The sequence below is a fragment of the Phocoena phocoena genome, chromosome 20, assembly GCF_963924675.1.
Source record: "Phocoena phocoena chromosome 20, mPhoPho1.1, whole genome shotgun sequence".
Lineage (NCBI taxonomy): Eukaryota > Metazoa > Chordata > Mammalia > Artiodactyla > Phocoenidae > Phocoena > Phocoena phocoena.
This window is the reverse complement of record NC_089238.1, coordinates 7,248,282-7,262,282: the sequence shown is the minus strand read 5'-3', so window position 1 is coordinate 7,262,282 and position 14,001 is coordinate 7,248,282. Positions and strand designations below refer to the sequence as shown.

General features: G+C 46.3%; 1 protein-coding gene across 1 annotated transcript in view; it reads left to right on the top strand.

Annotated features, from left to right (window-relative positions):
• The window catches only part of TRPM4 (transient receptor potential cation channel subfamily M member 4), a 34,712-nt gene extending 23,098 nt beyond the window's left edge, over positions 1 to 11,614 (top strand). The window contains exons 17-25 of the mRNA XM_065898270.1: positions 590 to 1,015; positions 5,800 to 5,932; positions 6,092 to 6,266; positions 6,480 to 6,657; positions 10,279 to 10,472; positions 10,757 to 10,889; positions 11,100 to 11,172; positions 11,265 to 11,370; positions 11,610 to 11,614. Of these exons, the coding sequence (XP_065754342.1) occupies positions 590 to 1,015; positions 5,800 to 5,932; positions 6,092 to 6,266; positions 6,480 to 6,657; positions 10,279 to 10,472; positions 10,757 to 10,889; positions 11,100 to 11,172; positions 11,265 to 11,370; positions 11,610 to 11,614 (1,423 nt within the window). The remainder of the gene's footprint in view (positions 1 to 589; positions 1,016 to 5,799; positions 5,933 to 6,091; positions 6,267 to 6,479; positions 6,658 to 10,278; positions 10,473 to 10,756; positions 10,890 to 11,099; positions 11,173 to 11,264; positions 11,371 to 11,609) is intronic.
• Positions 11,615 to 14,001: the final 2,387 nt, after the last annotated feature.

Genomic DNA, 14,001 nt, shown 5'->3' with positions numbered 1-14,001 from the left:
GAGATATGAGTGGACCTAGAAGCTTAGAATTCAGATATGGCTGTACAGTCAGAGATCAGATATAGGGAAGGAAGAGTTATCTGAGAAAACTGTGCTGGATAATCTGATATCAGAATTTGTGGGTTAGAAGTTAATATTCAGGGATGGGGTTGTCAAACCTGGTGAACCAAGGCCATGAAAGTGAGGGGGTGAGAGGTCATATTTGAGGGCCAGAGATCAGATAGATGGTCCAAGGTCAGACAGAGAGTCAGAGGTTGTGAAGGTGAAAGAAAAGGGACCTGGAGACAAAAGCCAGACAAGAGTCAGAGGTCAGCCCAGAGGCCAGAGGTCAGAAAGGTGGAAAAAGTCAGAGGTGCAGGCTCAGCAGTCTTGATGGTAGATTTCAGAGGTCAGAAATTAGATACAGGGGTCAAAAGTCAAGGTGATGGTGGACATCAGACTTAGTTTCAGGTCAGGCAGGGTCAGAAGTCGTGAAGGTGGGGAATGTCTGGAAAGGAGGATGAGGAGGATATGGAAGTTTAGAGGTCCTGATAATGGTGACAGTCAGGTGCAGAAGTCAGATTGAGCCCTTCTCCCTTCTCTCCCCCAGGCCCACAGACCCTAATGAGCAGATGCCCTTGGGGGTGTTGAGGCCGCCCAGCCGCAGGAGCTTCTGTGGGGGGTGCCGCCTGCGTCGCTGGCCCCAGTTCTGGGGAGCGCCGGTGACTTCCTTCATGGGCAACGTGGTCAGCTACCTCCTCTTCCTGCTGCTCTTCACCCATGTGCTGCTCATCGACTTCCAGCCCGAGACGCCCAGCGCTCTGGAGCTACTGCTCTACTTCTGGGCCTTCACCCTGCTCTGTGAAGAGTTACGCCAGGGGCTGGGTGACAGCTTGGGCAGCCTGGCCATGGGGGCCCCCAGGACAGACTCCCACCAGGCCCCACTGCACCGCCGTCTGCACCTCTACCTCTCAGACACCTGGAACCAGTGCGACATGGTGGCCCTGACCTGCTTCCTCATGGGCGTGGGCTGCCGGTGAGTGCCCTGTGACCCTACACTCCCGGCCCATGGCGGCCTCTGACCCTTCCTTCCTGGGGGTGGAGGCGTGGGAGTGGGGATGGGGGTGAGGGGTGGGGTTGGGGGTCTCAACTGTTGGCTTCCCTGTGGCAGGCAGAGGCTAAATCCAACTCCACTTATTCTTTTCTTTTTTTCATTGAAGTATAGTTGATGTACAATATTATATAAGTTGCAGGTATACATATAGTGATTCACAATTTTAAAATAACTCTGCTTATTCTTTTTTTAAAATAATTAATTAATTTGGCTGCATTGGGTCTTCATTGCAGCGCGCGGGCTTCTCATTGCGGCGGCCTCTCTTGTTGCGGAGCACAGGCTCTAGGCGCGCAGATTTCAGTAGTTGTGGCTCGTAGACTCTGGAGCTCAGGCTTAGTAGTCGAGGCGCACTGGCTTACTTGCTCTGCGGCACGTGGGATCTTCCAGGACCAGGGCTTGAATCCGTGTCCCCTGCATTGGCAGGCGGATTCTTAACCACTCCACCACCAGGGAAGCCCCTGCTTATTCGTAAAAAAAAAAAAAAAAATCCCACCTTGATTGAAAGTACTGCCTAAAGATGTTCTGTAAGCCATTTGCTCATATGTGGATATCGGGCTTTAGGGCTGATAGGATAAAATGAGGACCCCACTGCTCTTCCTTCTAGATCTGGACTTTACAGGATGTTTCTCTAGTCCTCAACATGGTCCTGTAGCTGCACCCCTGTCCTGGACCCCAGAAATCAGGCCACACACCGAGTACCACCCTCACCTCCTCCCTCCTCTTCCTCTATAGCCCTGGGTCCCAGGCCCTGTCCTCCTGGCACCTGACTTTCTCTGTCTCATCCCCCTGTTTACTTCCACACCTGCCTCTCCCACCTGGACCCTTGCCCCAGCCTCTCTTCCCTCCAGTCCATCCCCCACAGGGCCCGCAAGGGTGTTTCTACACCCAGAGCTGGCCTGTCTCTCCCTGCTTCTTGGGGCTCGCCAGCGCCCGTGGACAGAGTCTCAGCCCCTGCCCTTCTCTGCCAGGGCTGCCTCCCTGATTTCTTTCTCTTTTCTTCATTTACACTCTGGCTTGTCTGAGAGCCACTTGCAGTTCCTTCTTCACAAGGCCAGTGGCTTTGACCGTGATCCTTGGTATTTTGAATCTGCGTAATTATAAAATTGCAGTCAGAATTTTACCAGTATTGACGGATTTTTACCAAGGAATTATTTTCTAGTTACTTTAAACTGCCTTGATTGATTTTACATTGCAGGGCAGTGAAAGTACCTTCAATTATTTTCTTTTTCAGTTTCTGAAATTATTTCAACTTGATTAATTATTGTTTGGGTTAAGTTTTACAACAAATATTTGGTTCAACATTTGTGTTTTTGTCCTATCAAATTTTGCCAAAATCTAGGGTCTGTGTTTGCGAATTTTACTTTGTGGCTTTTATTTCTTGCATGTCTGGTTTTCCTGGGTCAAATTTCATAATTTTAAATTTCATCAGGAAGGCCTCAATGCTTTGTCAACTTTTTACTCCATAAAAATCTTGACTGTTTCTGCTTATTTCTTAGCTAATTTACAAAAAACTTAACTGTGAGGAATTACCCTGAAATATTTTCTGTTGCCCAGACTGGGCTATATAATGTTAGTTCATTTCTTCCATAATTTCTAGATTGTATTGTGTGGTGCCAGAGAGAGGGCAAAGGGCAAATCAAAATGTCCTTGGGAATAAATTGTGTTGTCTTTGGGTCTTGGCACATGCTGTTTCCCCTTCCTGAAACACTTTTCCCTCCTCTCCTTGGCCAAGCCAACTCTTACACTTCCTCTCAGCCTCAGCTTTGCTGTCTCTGCCTCTGGAGGTCTTCCTTTCTCCTACCCAGACTCTGGGTCTCTTGTGTTCCTCTAACATCCTGAGAGTCCCCCCAATAGTGCTTTGACCATGACTTTTGCTGTCTCTCTCCTCACACAAGATTATAAACTCCTCAAGCCACATCTATCTTGTCTCCCAGCAACTTAAAACATCTTTGAATATAGTCTATGCCCAAAGAAATGCAGAAGTGCGTCCTTATTGAACAAGATTATATTCAAATGAAGAGCATAGAACAGAAACGGATTATCTTCCTCAGCCATTTCAAGCTTCCTCCTTTTCTCAGCAGTTACCTCCATCAACAGTTTGGTGCACATCCTGCCTGTTCTTTTTCTATGCATTTACCTACTTCTTTTATACACAGATGATACTATATTTTTTCATTCTTTTGCAACCTCTTCTTTTCCTCTGTAATATGTCCTGACATTCTTTCCATGTCAGTATTTGCAAATATTCCTTATTCTTTAAAAATGTTGCATCAGATTCCTGAAGAAGGGGTTTTAGTCTTTGCTGGCTAAAGCAGACAAGACAGACTTCTTCTTGCCAGATTTAATAAATGAATGAAATCCTTTCATGAGGCAGTGGGACAAAAATTCTGAACTTCAAGAGATAGAATTAGGCCCAAAATTTCTCTACAAAGCTTCTTTCATTTTCTACTTGAGATAACATGAAGTTTTAATCAGATATTAGCTGCTCTGGGTCCAGTACTCTGATGGTGAGTTGTTTTTTGTTTTTAAATAAAGTCCTACCTGTTAGGACACCACTGCTTTTGAACAGAGCAGACAGAGAACTTTGTGGTCACAACCTAGTGACTATTTACAGGGGATGAAGTGTCCTGACATCCCCTCTTATAATCTGGATGGTTGACAGCAATGACCCCCTACTCTTTTCTCAGTTGACACACTGAGAGGTATGCTTCCTCTATGCTGTGTTAAAAATGGCACAAAGTAATTCGACATGAATAATTTATTAAAACAGCAAGATAAGAAAGTTTTGTACAACACTGTGCTTCTGTTTATTCCTTGTATTTTGTATGAAGTATCTTCTGAGAGGAAAGGGCTAGGACCATGTGCTACCACCCTTTAGGAATACCAGTGATGTTTTAGACATTTTTGTCAAGCTCATTGTTTTTTAGGTGGAGGAAGAATTATTGGACAGGAAAAAAAAATTCCAAAAAATCTCATTTTACACAGGAGAAATTTCCTGTGTTCTCCAGAATTGAATGGATGAATCGTTTTATTTTGCCAATCCCTTCCGGATGGACATTTCAGTTGTTTCTAATTTTTTATTATTCCAAAGTAATAATACATCTGAGATGTACACTTTGTGGGTCAAAGTGTATGTGTATTCTTGATGTGGAAGGCTTTCCTTGTAAAATAGCTTCTTCCGGTTACACACCCACCATCTGGGTAAGACACTGCCCCCTTGAGGACATGCTTGATGATACCTGATATTTTCAATCTTTAAAATTTTGTTGCTCTCAATTTTTAACCTTTACATGTTTTGACAATCTGATGGGAAAAATGACCTCTCCTTGTTTTGATTTATGCATCCCTGACTCCTAGTTGGATAAGTTGGGCATCTTTCATATCTAAATGGCACATGTACTCTGTCAACTGTCTTTTCATACCCTTCGCCCCAGTTTTTAATTTATTGTGTTCATCGATCTCTTGCATGTATATATTTTTTGGTAGGTGTTCTCCTTATACTCTGGATCCCAATCCTTGGTGGTTTTGTTCTAAGTATCTTCTTACAGTCTGCAGCTTATCTTTTCACTTTTGTATGTTCTTTAAACATTCTTTTATTCTTTAACTTTTCATTTCGAAAAACCCCTAGACATAAAAAAATTTTGCAAAAACAGTACAGAGAATTCCCATACACCATTCATCCAGATTCCCCAAATGTTAACATCTTATATTATCAGAACCAGGAAATTTTATTTAAATTTCATCAGTTGTCCACTGATGTTCTTTTTCTGGATCAGGAGCCAATCCAGGATTCCATGTTGCCTTTAGTTGTCATGTCTCCTTAATTGTCTCTAATCTGGGACAGTTTTTCAGTCCATCTTTGGCTTTTATGATCTTAACACTTTTGAACAGTCCAGACCAGTTATTTTGTAGAATTTGCCTCTGTTTAAGTTTGTCTGGTATTCCCTCCTGATCAAATTTAGGCTATGTATTTTTGGCAGAAAATTTTGTCTTTCTCTGTCCATCATATTTATGTTATCTTTTAATACACATGAGTTTTATATTTTAAAGTAGTTAAATATTCAGTCTTTTCCTTTATTATGATTTTGTGCCTTGTATATAAGACTCTTTTTCTTATATAACATTTATGTCAAGCTTATGAAGAAAGTCTATATTTTCTTACTAAGATTTTGATGTTTTGTCTTTTACTCTAGGTTTTTAATCCCTTCAGAGTTAAAGTACATGATGCAAAATAGAGATATAATTTTTATTTTCCCCATAGGGATTGCTGATGTTATTCACCATTTGACTTTCCTCTGTGAATTGTGTGTTGTTATCCTTTATCCGATTTCCTGTTAGGTCGTTTGTCTTCTGCTTATTGGTTTGCTGGAACTCTCTATATTTTGCCTTGTATAGGTTGGACAAATATTCCTGCAGTTTTCACAACTTGTTTGTTACAGGGACCTCCCAGCTTTTTGCTAAGGCCGTTGTTCATGCAGCCATTATTTAATGGGTACCAGTGCCCTGCGTAGCCCAGCTTGGCACTGTCACGGGTGCCAAATTTTAAATCAGAGTAAACCCCGGGTGAATCGGGGTAGGGGGGTGGTCCCAGGTCTGGCCCTGGGGAGGCCACATCCTCACCTTCAGCCTGGTGTTGGGAAGACTCGGGGTTTTCCTTTACACCCAGTAACCCTTGAGTGACCCCTGCTGCGTCCGCCATACCCCAGGCTGACCGCAGGACTGTATGACCTGGGCCGTACTGTCCTCTGCCTCGACTTCATGATCTTCACGCTGAGGCTGCTGCACATCTTCACAGTCAACAAACATCTGGGGCCCAAGATCGTCATCGTGAACAAGATGGTGAGGGGTGGGGTAGGACTGGTGTGGGCGGGGCCAGAGGAGGAAAGGGGCGGAGTCTGGAACGCAATGTCAGGGAAGGAGGCGGGGCTTTGGATGCAGGGGCGGGGCCAGAGTAGGGAAGGGCAGGGCCCAGATTGGTCTCATCTTCCTCTTCTGCAGATGAAGGACGTGTTCTTCTTCCTCTTCTTCCTTGGCGTGTGGCTGGTTGCCTACGGGGTGACCACGGAGGGGCTCCTTAGGCCCCAGGACCGTAACCTCTCGAGTATCCTGCGCCGGGTCTTCTACCGGCCCTACCTGCAGATCTTTGGGCAGATCCCCCAGGAGGACATAGACGGTAAGGAGGGATGAGAGGGCCTGACACCCTCCCTCTGAGTCCCCTCTCTCTCTCCTCTATCTCTGGGTCTCTGATCCCTCCTCCTTCTCTTTGCGTCTCTGTTCTCCCCTCTTTCTGGGATTCTGTCTCTCTCTCTGCTCTCCCATGCCCGTCTGGATTTCTGTCTTCCTTAGGTCTCTGTCTCTCTGGCTCCATCTCTATCTCCCTTCACAGCGAGCCTCATGAAGCCTGACAACTGTTCATCGGAGAAGGGCTTATGGGCGCGCCCCTCAGGGGCCCAGGCAGGCTCCTGCGTCTCGATTTATGCCAACTGGCTGGTGGTGGTCCTCCTCATCATCTTCCTGCTCGTGGCCAACATCCTGCTGGTCAATTTGCTCATCGCGATGTTCAGGTGAGTCCCCACTGCTCTCTGATGATTTGACCTCATCTGGGTGACCTCACCCAGCATCACCCTTGACCCCAGCGTGATTCTTGATCCCAGCTTGACCCTTGACCCCAGTCTAAGCAATTCTAGTTTTAGTCTCTGAACTCTGATTTAAATCTAATACTGGCTTGTCCCCAAACCCAGTCAGAGTCTGCTCCTGACCTGGACTTTGGAATCTGATCTGCTCTCTGAGCCCAAGCTGAAGATTTAAAAAATTTTTTATTGTGGCAAAATATATATAACAAAATTTGCCATCGCGACCATTTTTTTTTTTCTGTACGCGGGCCTCTCACCGCTGTGGCCTCTCCCATTGCGGAGCACAGGCTCCGGACGCGCAGGCTCAGCGGCCATGGCTCACGGGCCTAGCCGCTCCGCGGCATGTGGGATCTTCCCGGACCGGGGCACGAACCCGTGTCCCCTGCTTCGGCAGGCGGACTCTCAACCACTGCGCCACCGGGGAAGCCCCCATCGTCACCATTTTTAAGTGTACAATGCAGTGACATTAATTACATTTATAATGTTGTACAACCATCACCACTATCTATTTCCAAAACATTTTCATCACTCCAAACAGAAAGTGTGTACCCATTAAGCAAGGGTTAACTCCTCATTTTCCCCTCCCCTGCCCAGTTCCTGGTAACCTTTAATTTACTTTCTGTGTCTATGAATCTGCCTCTTGGAGGTGATTCATGTAAGTGACATCATACAATATTTGTCCTTTTGTGTCCGGCATAATGTTTTCATTGTGCAATCATGTTGTAGCACGTACCACCACTCCATCCCTTTTTATGGCTGAATAATACTGATGTATTGATATAAGACATTTTGTTGATCCATTCATCTGATGATGGAAACTTGGGTTGGTTCCATCTTTTGGCTATTGTGGATAATGCTGCAATGAACACTGCTGTTCACAATTGCTGTTTGAGTCTCCGTTTTTATTTCTTTTGGGTATATTTCTAGAATAGAATGCTGGGTCATATGGTAATTCTATGTTTAGCCTTTCCGCATCCTTACTAACAGTTGTTATTTTCCTTATTAAGAGGTTCTAGCCATCCTAGTGGGCATGAACTGGTTATTTAATTGTGGTTTTGATTTGTATTTTCCTAATGACTGGTGACATTGAGCATCTTTCCATGGGCTTATTGCCCATTTGCACATCTTTAAAGAAATGTCTATTCAAATCCTTTGCCCATTTTTAAAAATAAATTTATTTATTTATTTATATTTTTGGCTGTGTTGGGTCTTCGTTGCTGCGTGGAGGCTTTCTCTAGTTGCAGTGAGCGGGGGCTACTCTTCGTTGCGGTGCGCGGGCTCCTCATTGCAGTGGCTTCTCGTTGCGGAGCACGGGCTCTAGGCGTGCGGGCTTCAGTAGTTGCAGCACACGGGCTCAGTAGTTGTGGCTCACGGACTCTAGAGCACAGGCTCAGTAGTTATGGCGCACAGGCTTAGTTGCTCCGCGGCATGTGGGATCTTCCTGGACCAGGCTCGAACCCATGTCCCCTGCATTGGCAGGCGGATTCTTAACCACTGCGCCACCAGGGAAGCCTCCTTTGCCCATTTTTTAAATTGAGTTGTTTGTATTTTAGTGATTGAGTTGTAGCAGTTCTTTATTCTGGATATTAAACTCCCATCACATATATAATTCACAAATATTTTCTCCCATTGTGTTGGTTGTCTTTTCCTTTTCTTGATAATATCCTTTGATTCTTAAGTTTATTTATTTGTCTGTGCCACACAGCTTGCGGGATCTTAGCTCCCTGACCAGGGATTGAACTGTCATCCCCTGCATTGCAAGGTGGATTCTTAACCACTGGACCACCAGGGAAGTCCCTGGGATTTTCTATTTCTATATGTAGGCTATATCATCTGTCAATGGAGACAGTTTTACTTCTTCCTTTCCAATTTGGATGCCTTTTAGTTCTTTATCTTGCTTGCTGTGGCTAGACCTTCCAGTATAATGAATAGAAGTGGTCAAATTGGGCATTTAAAAAAAATATTTATTTTTTGGGCTGCGTTGGGTCTTAGTTGCGGTATGCGGGCTCTTTGTTGTGGCGCGCGGGTTTTTCTCTCTCTAGTTGTGGTGCGCAGGTTCCAGAGCATGTGGGCTCTGTAGTTTGCAGCACTAGGGATCTCTCGATGAGGTGCAGGAGCTCAGTAGTTGTGGTGTGTGGGCTTAGTTGCTCTGCGGCATGTGGGATCTTAGTTCCCCAACCAGGGATCAAACCCACGTCCCCTGCATTGGAAGGCAGATTCTTTACCACTGGGCAACCAGGGAAGTCCTGAAAGTGGGCATCCTTGTCTTGTTCTTGATCTTTGGGGAAAGTTTTCAGTCTTTTTTCATTGAGTATGATGTTAGCTGTGGATTTTTCATAAGTACCTTTTATCATGTTGAAGAAGTTTCCTTTTATTTCTACTTTTCTGAGTTTTTCTTTTGTTTTTTTGTTTGAACCATGAAAGGGTGTTGGATTTTGTCAAATGCCTTTTCTGTGTCTCCCTGTCAATTGAGATGATCACGTGGTCTTTTTCCTTTGTTCTATTAAGGTGGTATATTACACTGATTGATTTTTGTATGTTGAACTACTCTTGCATTCCTTGCATATATCCCACTTATAATCTTTTCAATATGCTGTTGAATTAGGTTTCTAGTATTTTGTTGAGGATTTTTGCATGTATATTCATAAAGGATATTGGTCTGTAGTTTTCTTGTGATATCTTTATCTGACTTTGATATCATCATGGTAATGCTGGCCTCATAGAATGAATTGGGAAGTGTTCTCTCCTCTTCAATTTTTTGGAAGAATTTGAGAAGGACTGGTGATAAATCTTTTTTAAATGTTTGGTAGAATTCACCAGTCAAACCATCTGGTCCTGGGCTTTTTTGTTGGGACATTTTAAATTAGTGATTCAATCTCTTTACTTGTTATAGGTCTTTTGAGATTGTCCTGTTTCTTCTTGAATCAGTTTAGGTAATTTGTGTGTTTCTAGTAATTTGTCCATTTCATCTAGGTTATCTAATTTGTTGGTGTACAATTATTAATAGCATTCTCTTATAATCCTTTTTATTTCTATACAGTTGATAGTAATGTCCCCATTTTCATTTCCTATTTTATTATTTGTGTCCAGGCTGACTTTTTTTTTTTTTTTTTGCGGTACGCGGGCCTCTCACTGTTGTGGCCTCTCCTGTTGCGGACTCCGGATGTGCAGGCTCAGCGGCCATGGCTCATGGGCCTAGCCGCTCCACGGCATGTGGGATCTTCCCAGACCAGGGCACGAACCCGTGTCCCCTGCATCGGCAGGTGGATTCTCAACCACTGCGCCACCAGGGAAGCCCCAGGCTGACTTTTGAACCTGACTCCAATCTCTACTTAATTCATGAAAGCTTTTCCAACTTGACCTATGACATCTGACCCTGGACACTCCTAACCCAGCTATTAATTGCGTCCTGTAATAACCTCCAACTTTATTGATCTTGACATCTGCCTGCTGCCTTGGGCTTCAAACAGATATTGCGTGACAGCTAATCTTCATCCTCTCTTCCTGAAGGGACGTTGACCTCCAGTGACCCTTGATCTCTTGTCCCCACAGCTATACCTTCGGCAAAGTACAGGCCAACAGCGACCTCTACTGGAAGGCGCAGCGCTACAGCCTCATCCGGGAATTTCACTCTCGGCCTGCATTGGCCCCGCCTCTCATCGTCATCTCGCACGTGTGCTTACTCATCCGTCGATTGCGCAGGCTCCGGGCCAGCTTGCCACCTTCCGCAGCCGTCGAGCATTTTCGTGAGACGCAGGCTTGGCCCAAAAGAGAGAAACCTAGGGGGCGGAACCTGGAGAGAAAGAAGAGCCTGTATAGGCTGGAGGAGGACGCCCAGGAGCACTAGTGGGCAGGGCTTAGTCTGTCAGGGAGCTGGGCGTGGGATATTAGTGGGAGGCCTAGAACGGCGAGGGGGCGTGGTCTGGGAGATCACCAAAGCTCACGGTTTTGGGTGGGGAAGCTGGGTCTAGGAGCAGGCGTGGCCGAGGATGGGCGAGCCCTTTGACTCTCTCCTGACCCCACTGTCCAGGGGTCCACCTCTCGAAGGAAGCGGAGCGGAAGCTGTTGACGTGGGAGTCAGTGCAAAAGGAGAGTTTCCTGCTGGAGCGAGCTCGGGACAAGCGGGAGAGCGACTCTGAGAGTCTGAAGCGCACGTCGCAGAAGTGAGGGCGGGGCCTGGCTCTGGGCAGGGCTTTTGGCTTCGGGAACAGATCCCGTGATTTAGGTCCTGCAAAGACCCAGGCTAGAGGTGGAGCCTGCAGGGACAGGGTCCTGGAATGCTAGGGAGAAAAGCTGAACCACTGAGGGCGGGTCTTCGAAGGTGGGCGGGGCTGGTAGGCTGCTGGCACCGATCTGAAACCCTGGATCCCCAGGGTGGACACAGCATTGCAGCAGCTGAGACAGATCCGCGAGTACGAGCAGCGTCTGAAAGGACTGGAACAGGAGGTGAGAACCCCGGGCCAGGCTGGGAGAGTATGGCTGGGGTGAGGGGCAGTAGGTTTCCAGTCTGGTGCCCTGAGGTCCTCCCTGCTCCCCAGGTCAAGTACTGTAGCCGTGTCCTGGGCTGGGTAGCCGAGGCCCTGAGCCGCTCTGCATTACTTCCCCCAGGGGGGCCGCCGCCCCCAGCCTCACCTGGGCCTAAAGGTCAGTGTGTGTGGTGTACCTGTGTGTATCTCTGGCATCTGTCACTACCTACGTCTGTGTCCCTGCTTTCCGGGTCTCTCTTCCCCTATGTCGGAGTGTTTTTCTCTTTTACTGGCTTTCCTTAGTCCCTGGTTCACTCTCAGTCTCCTTTGGGCTTTTTGTACATCTTTCTTCTTGCCAGTCTCTTATTTTTTTGTGTCTTCGTCTCTATGCCCACCACCTCTTCTCTCTTCCCCCAGACTGAGCCCTGCTGGTGGACTTCAAAGAGTAGCTGCCATAGGGAGTTTTGCTCCCAGAGTAAGGCCTAGCAGGTCCTTGACCCCTGCACCTGGCGACCTTGTCCTTGAGGTGAACCTCATGCCCATGGACTACCACCTCAGCTGCTGTCACGATCACTGCAAGGAGTGTCATCCATGCAAACCACAGCAGGCTTGGATCCTCCCAGAACCAGCCCTACTCTGGGAGCATGAGCCGCTGGAGCCCAGGCATTCATTGCCTTTCAAGGCTGTACCACAGTCTGCTGGGCCGGAGAAGGCTGCAGGGTCATTGAGGCAAAGGACCAGAGCCCACTCACAGCTCCCCACACTGGGGAAATAAAGCCATTTGAGAGGAGTAGCATCCAGATGCTTGATTCTTGGAGAACTGGTGGGTGTATAGATCCTTTGGGGATGGGGGCTGAAGCTGGGGATGTGTTTGGGGTCCTTGGTTCGTTTGCTGCTTTATTTCAGGTATCCCCCAGCTGTTTCTTCCTCTCAGCCCCACTATTCCTGTGTGACTCAGGCCCAGCACCTCTTGTCTGCACTATTTTGATGACTCTCACTTCAGTGGGACAAGAACCCCAACCATCTGTACCCCCCCATTCCTGCCTACCAATGAAAGAAGAACTCAGAGATAAAAAGGAGAGTATTTCCTGGAGTGGGGGTGGGTGGGTGCTATGTACATCTGCTTTGGCAATAGGGGTACAGATGATGCAAATTTGAGTAGATAACTGCATATGTGTCTTTAAAAAGTCTAATTAGTGGAAAATTGCAGGCCATGCACGCACGGAATTGAGGCAAATATGCATCATTATACATGCCGTTTAACTAAACAACCCATAACAAACTAAACTGGTAATGACAAGGTTGAACTGACAGCAATTATTAGTAAAATAGCAAAAAAGCCACCAACAACCAACACATCCATAAATGCAAACCAAAACATCCTTTTTCCAAATTGGAGGAATTCCAACTGTCTGCCACTTTGGATGCAGAGTAGCTCTGAAATATTGCCAAGTGTTTTGTCGCAACCAGATTTCTCTGGAAGATGCTGAATCAATTCTCACTAACCCAAGTAGTAATAATAATAGTAATGACGACGGTGGCAACAACAACAGCTAACACGAGTGCTATGTGTCTGGCATTGTGTTTAAGTTCTTCACAGGTGCTAAATCAAGGAATTCTCATGACAACCATATATTAGGTAGGTACTAATGTCTCCATTTGCAGATAAGAAAACTGAGGCACAGATAAAAGTTAAGTGACTCACACAAGGTCTCACAGCTAGAAAGTGGCCGAGTTTGAATAGGAATCTGGGCCATCTGGATCCAGAGCCTTTGTAAAGCACTAATTTATATTTAGAAATGTTAAATGCTACGAAGCCCTAGGAATTCACTCAGTGGGCATGCTGCTTTATTAAGCTGTTGTCTCTCAGCTCCAAATCTGCCCTTCTGTATACTCAGCTCTGTGATGCTGGCGCTGGGACTCCGCAAGCCACATTTGTTTTGCCAGCTGGGTTCCTATTAGACTCTGCCTAGAGGGGGCGCTAGAGGGAGAACGGTGACTGGAGGAGGAAGAGGGGATTTGCTGCTTCCTGTTCCTGAGCGTAGCCCCCGAGCATTGCTTTCTCTGGTTGCAGCTTTCAGCTTCCCCCGCCCCAGCACTCCCACAAGTTCCGTTTCTGCCCTCAGTCACACCCGCTCCATCCAGGCAGCCCCCTTTTCTAGCCTGAGTTTCAGCTCCCAGGGGCACGTCTCCCAGAGTTTAGGTTCTGATAACTCTGTTCTCTTCCATTTTTCTCTCCAGTCCTGGGGGTGATATTTGCTTCGTGCAGTTTACTATTTCTGTGCTAACTCTGCTTTTTTATATTTCTTTCCCAGTTTTCTGAGACCCGTTTAATATATCTGAGACCCCTGTATTAATTTATTTCTGTTGGAGAGATACAACCTCCACTTCATTTCCACACATAAATCAGTTTGGAAACCAAAAGACCTGTAATTGAAGAGGAGGCTAGGCGCTCTTGAGGAATTACAAAATACTGCTAAAATTTATATTTAAATCTTTCTTACTTGTATATTTTCCTGCAGTGAACCTATTTCACTTCTCTGTTGCACAGCCCTAGTACAGTGGGAATCCTGGCCCCTTAAAATGACAATTGGTGACCACAAATGTCTCCACTTGTCTTGGTGCTGTGTTTTTGGAAGCCACACAGAGTTTAACTGGGCCATTACAAAGGTGGAAGATATTTCCTTTTAGGAGTGAGGAGGACCTCTTGCAGGTCACCAGCAAGGCCAGTAAGTGACTGGGTGTCCATTAACCAAGAGTGAGCAGCATAGCCATGCTCTGCTACTCTAGGGTCCTCCGGAGGGGTTGC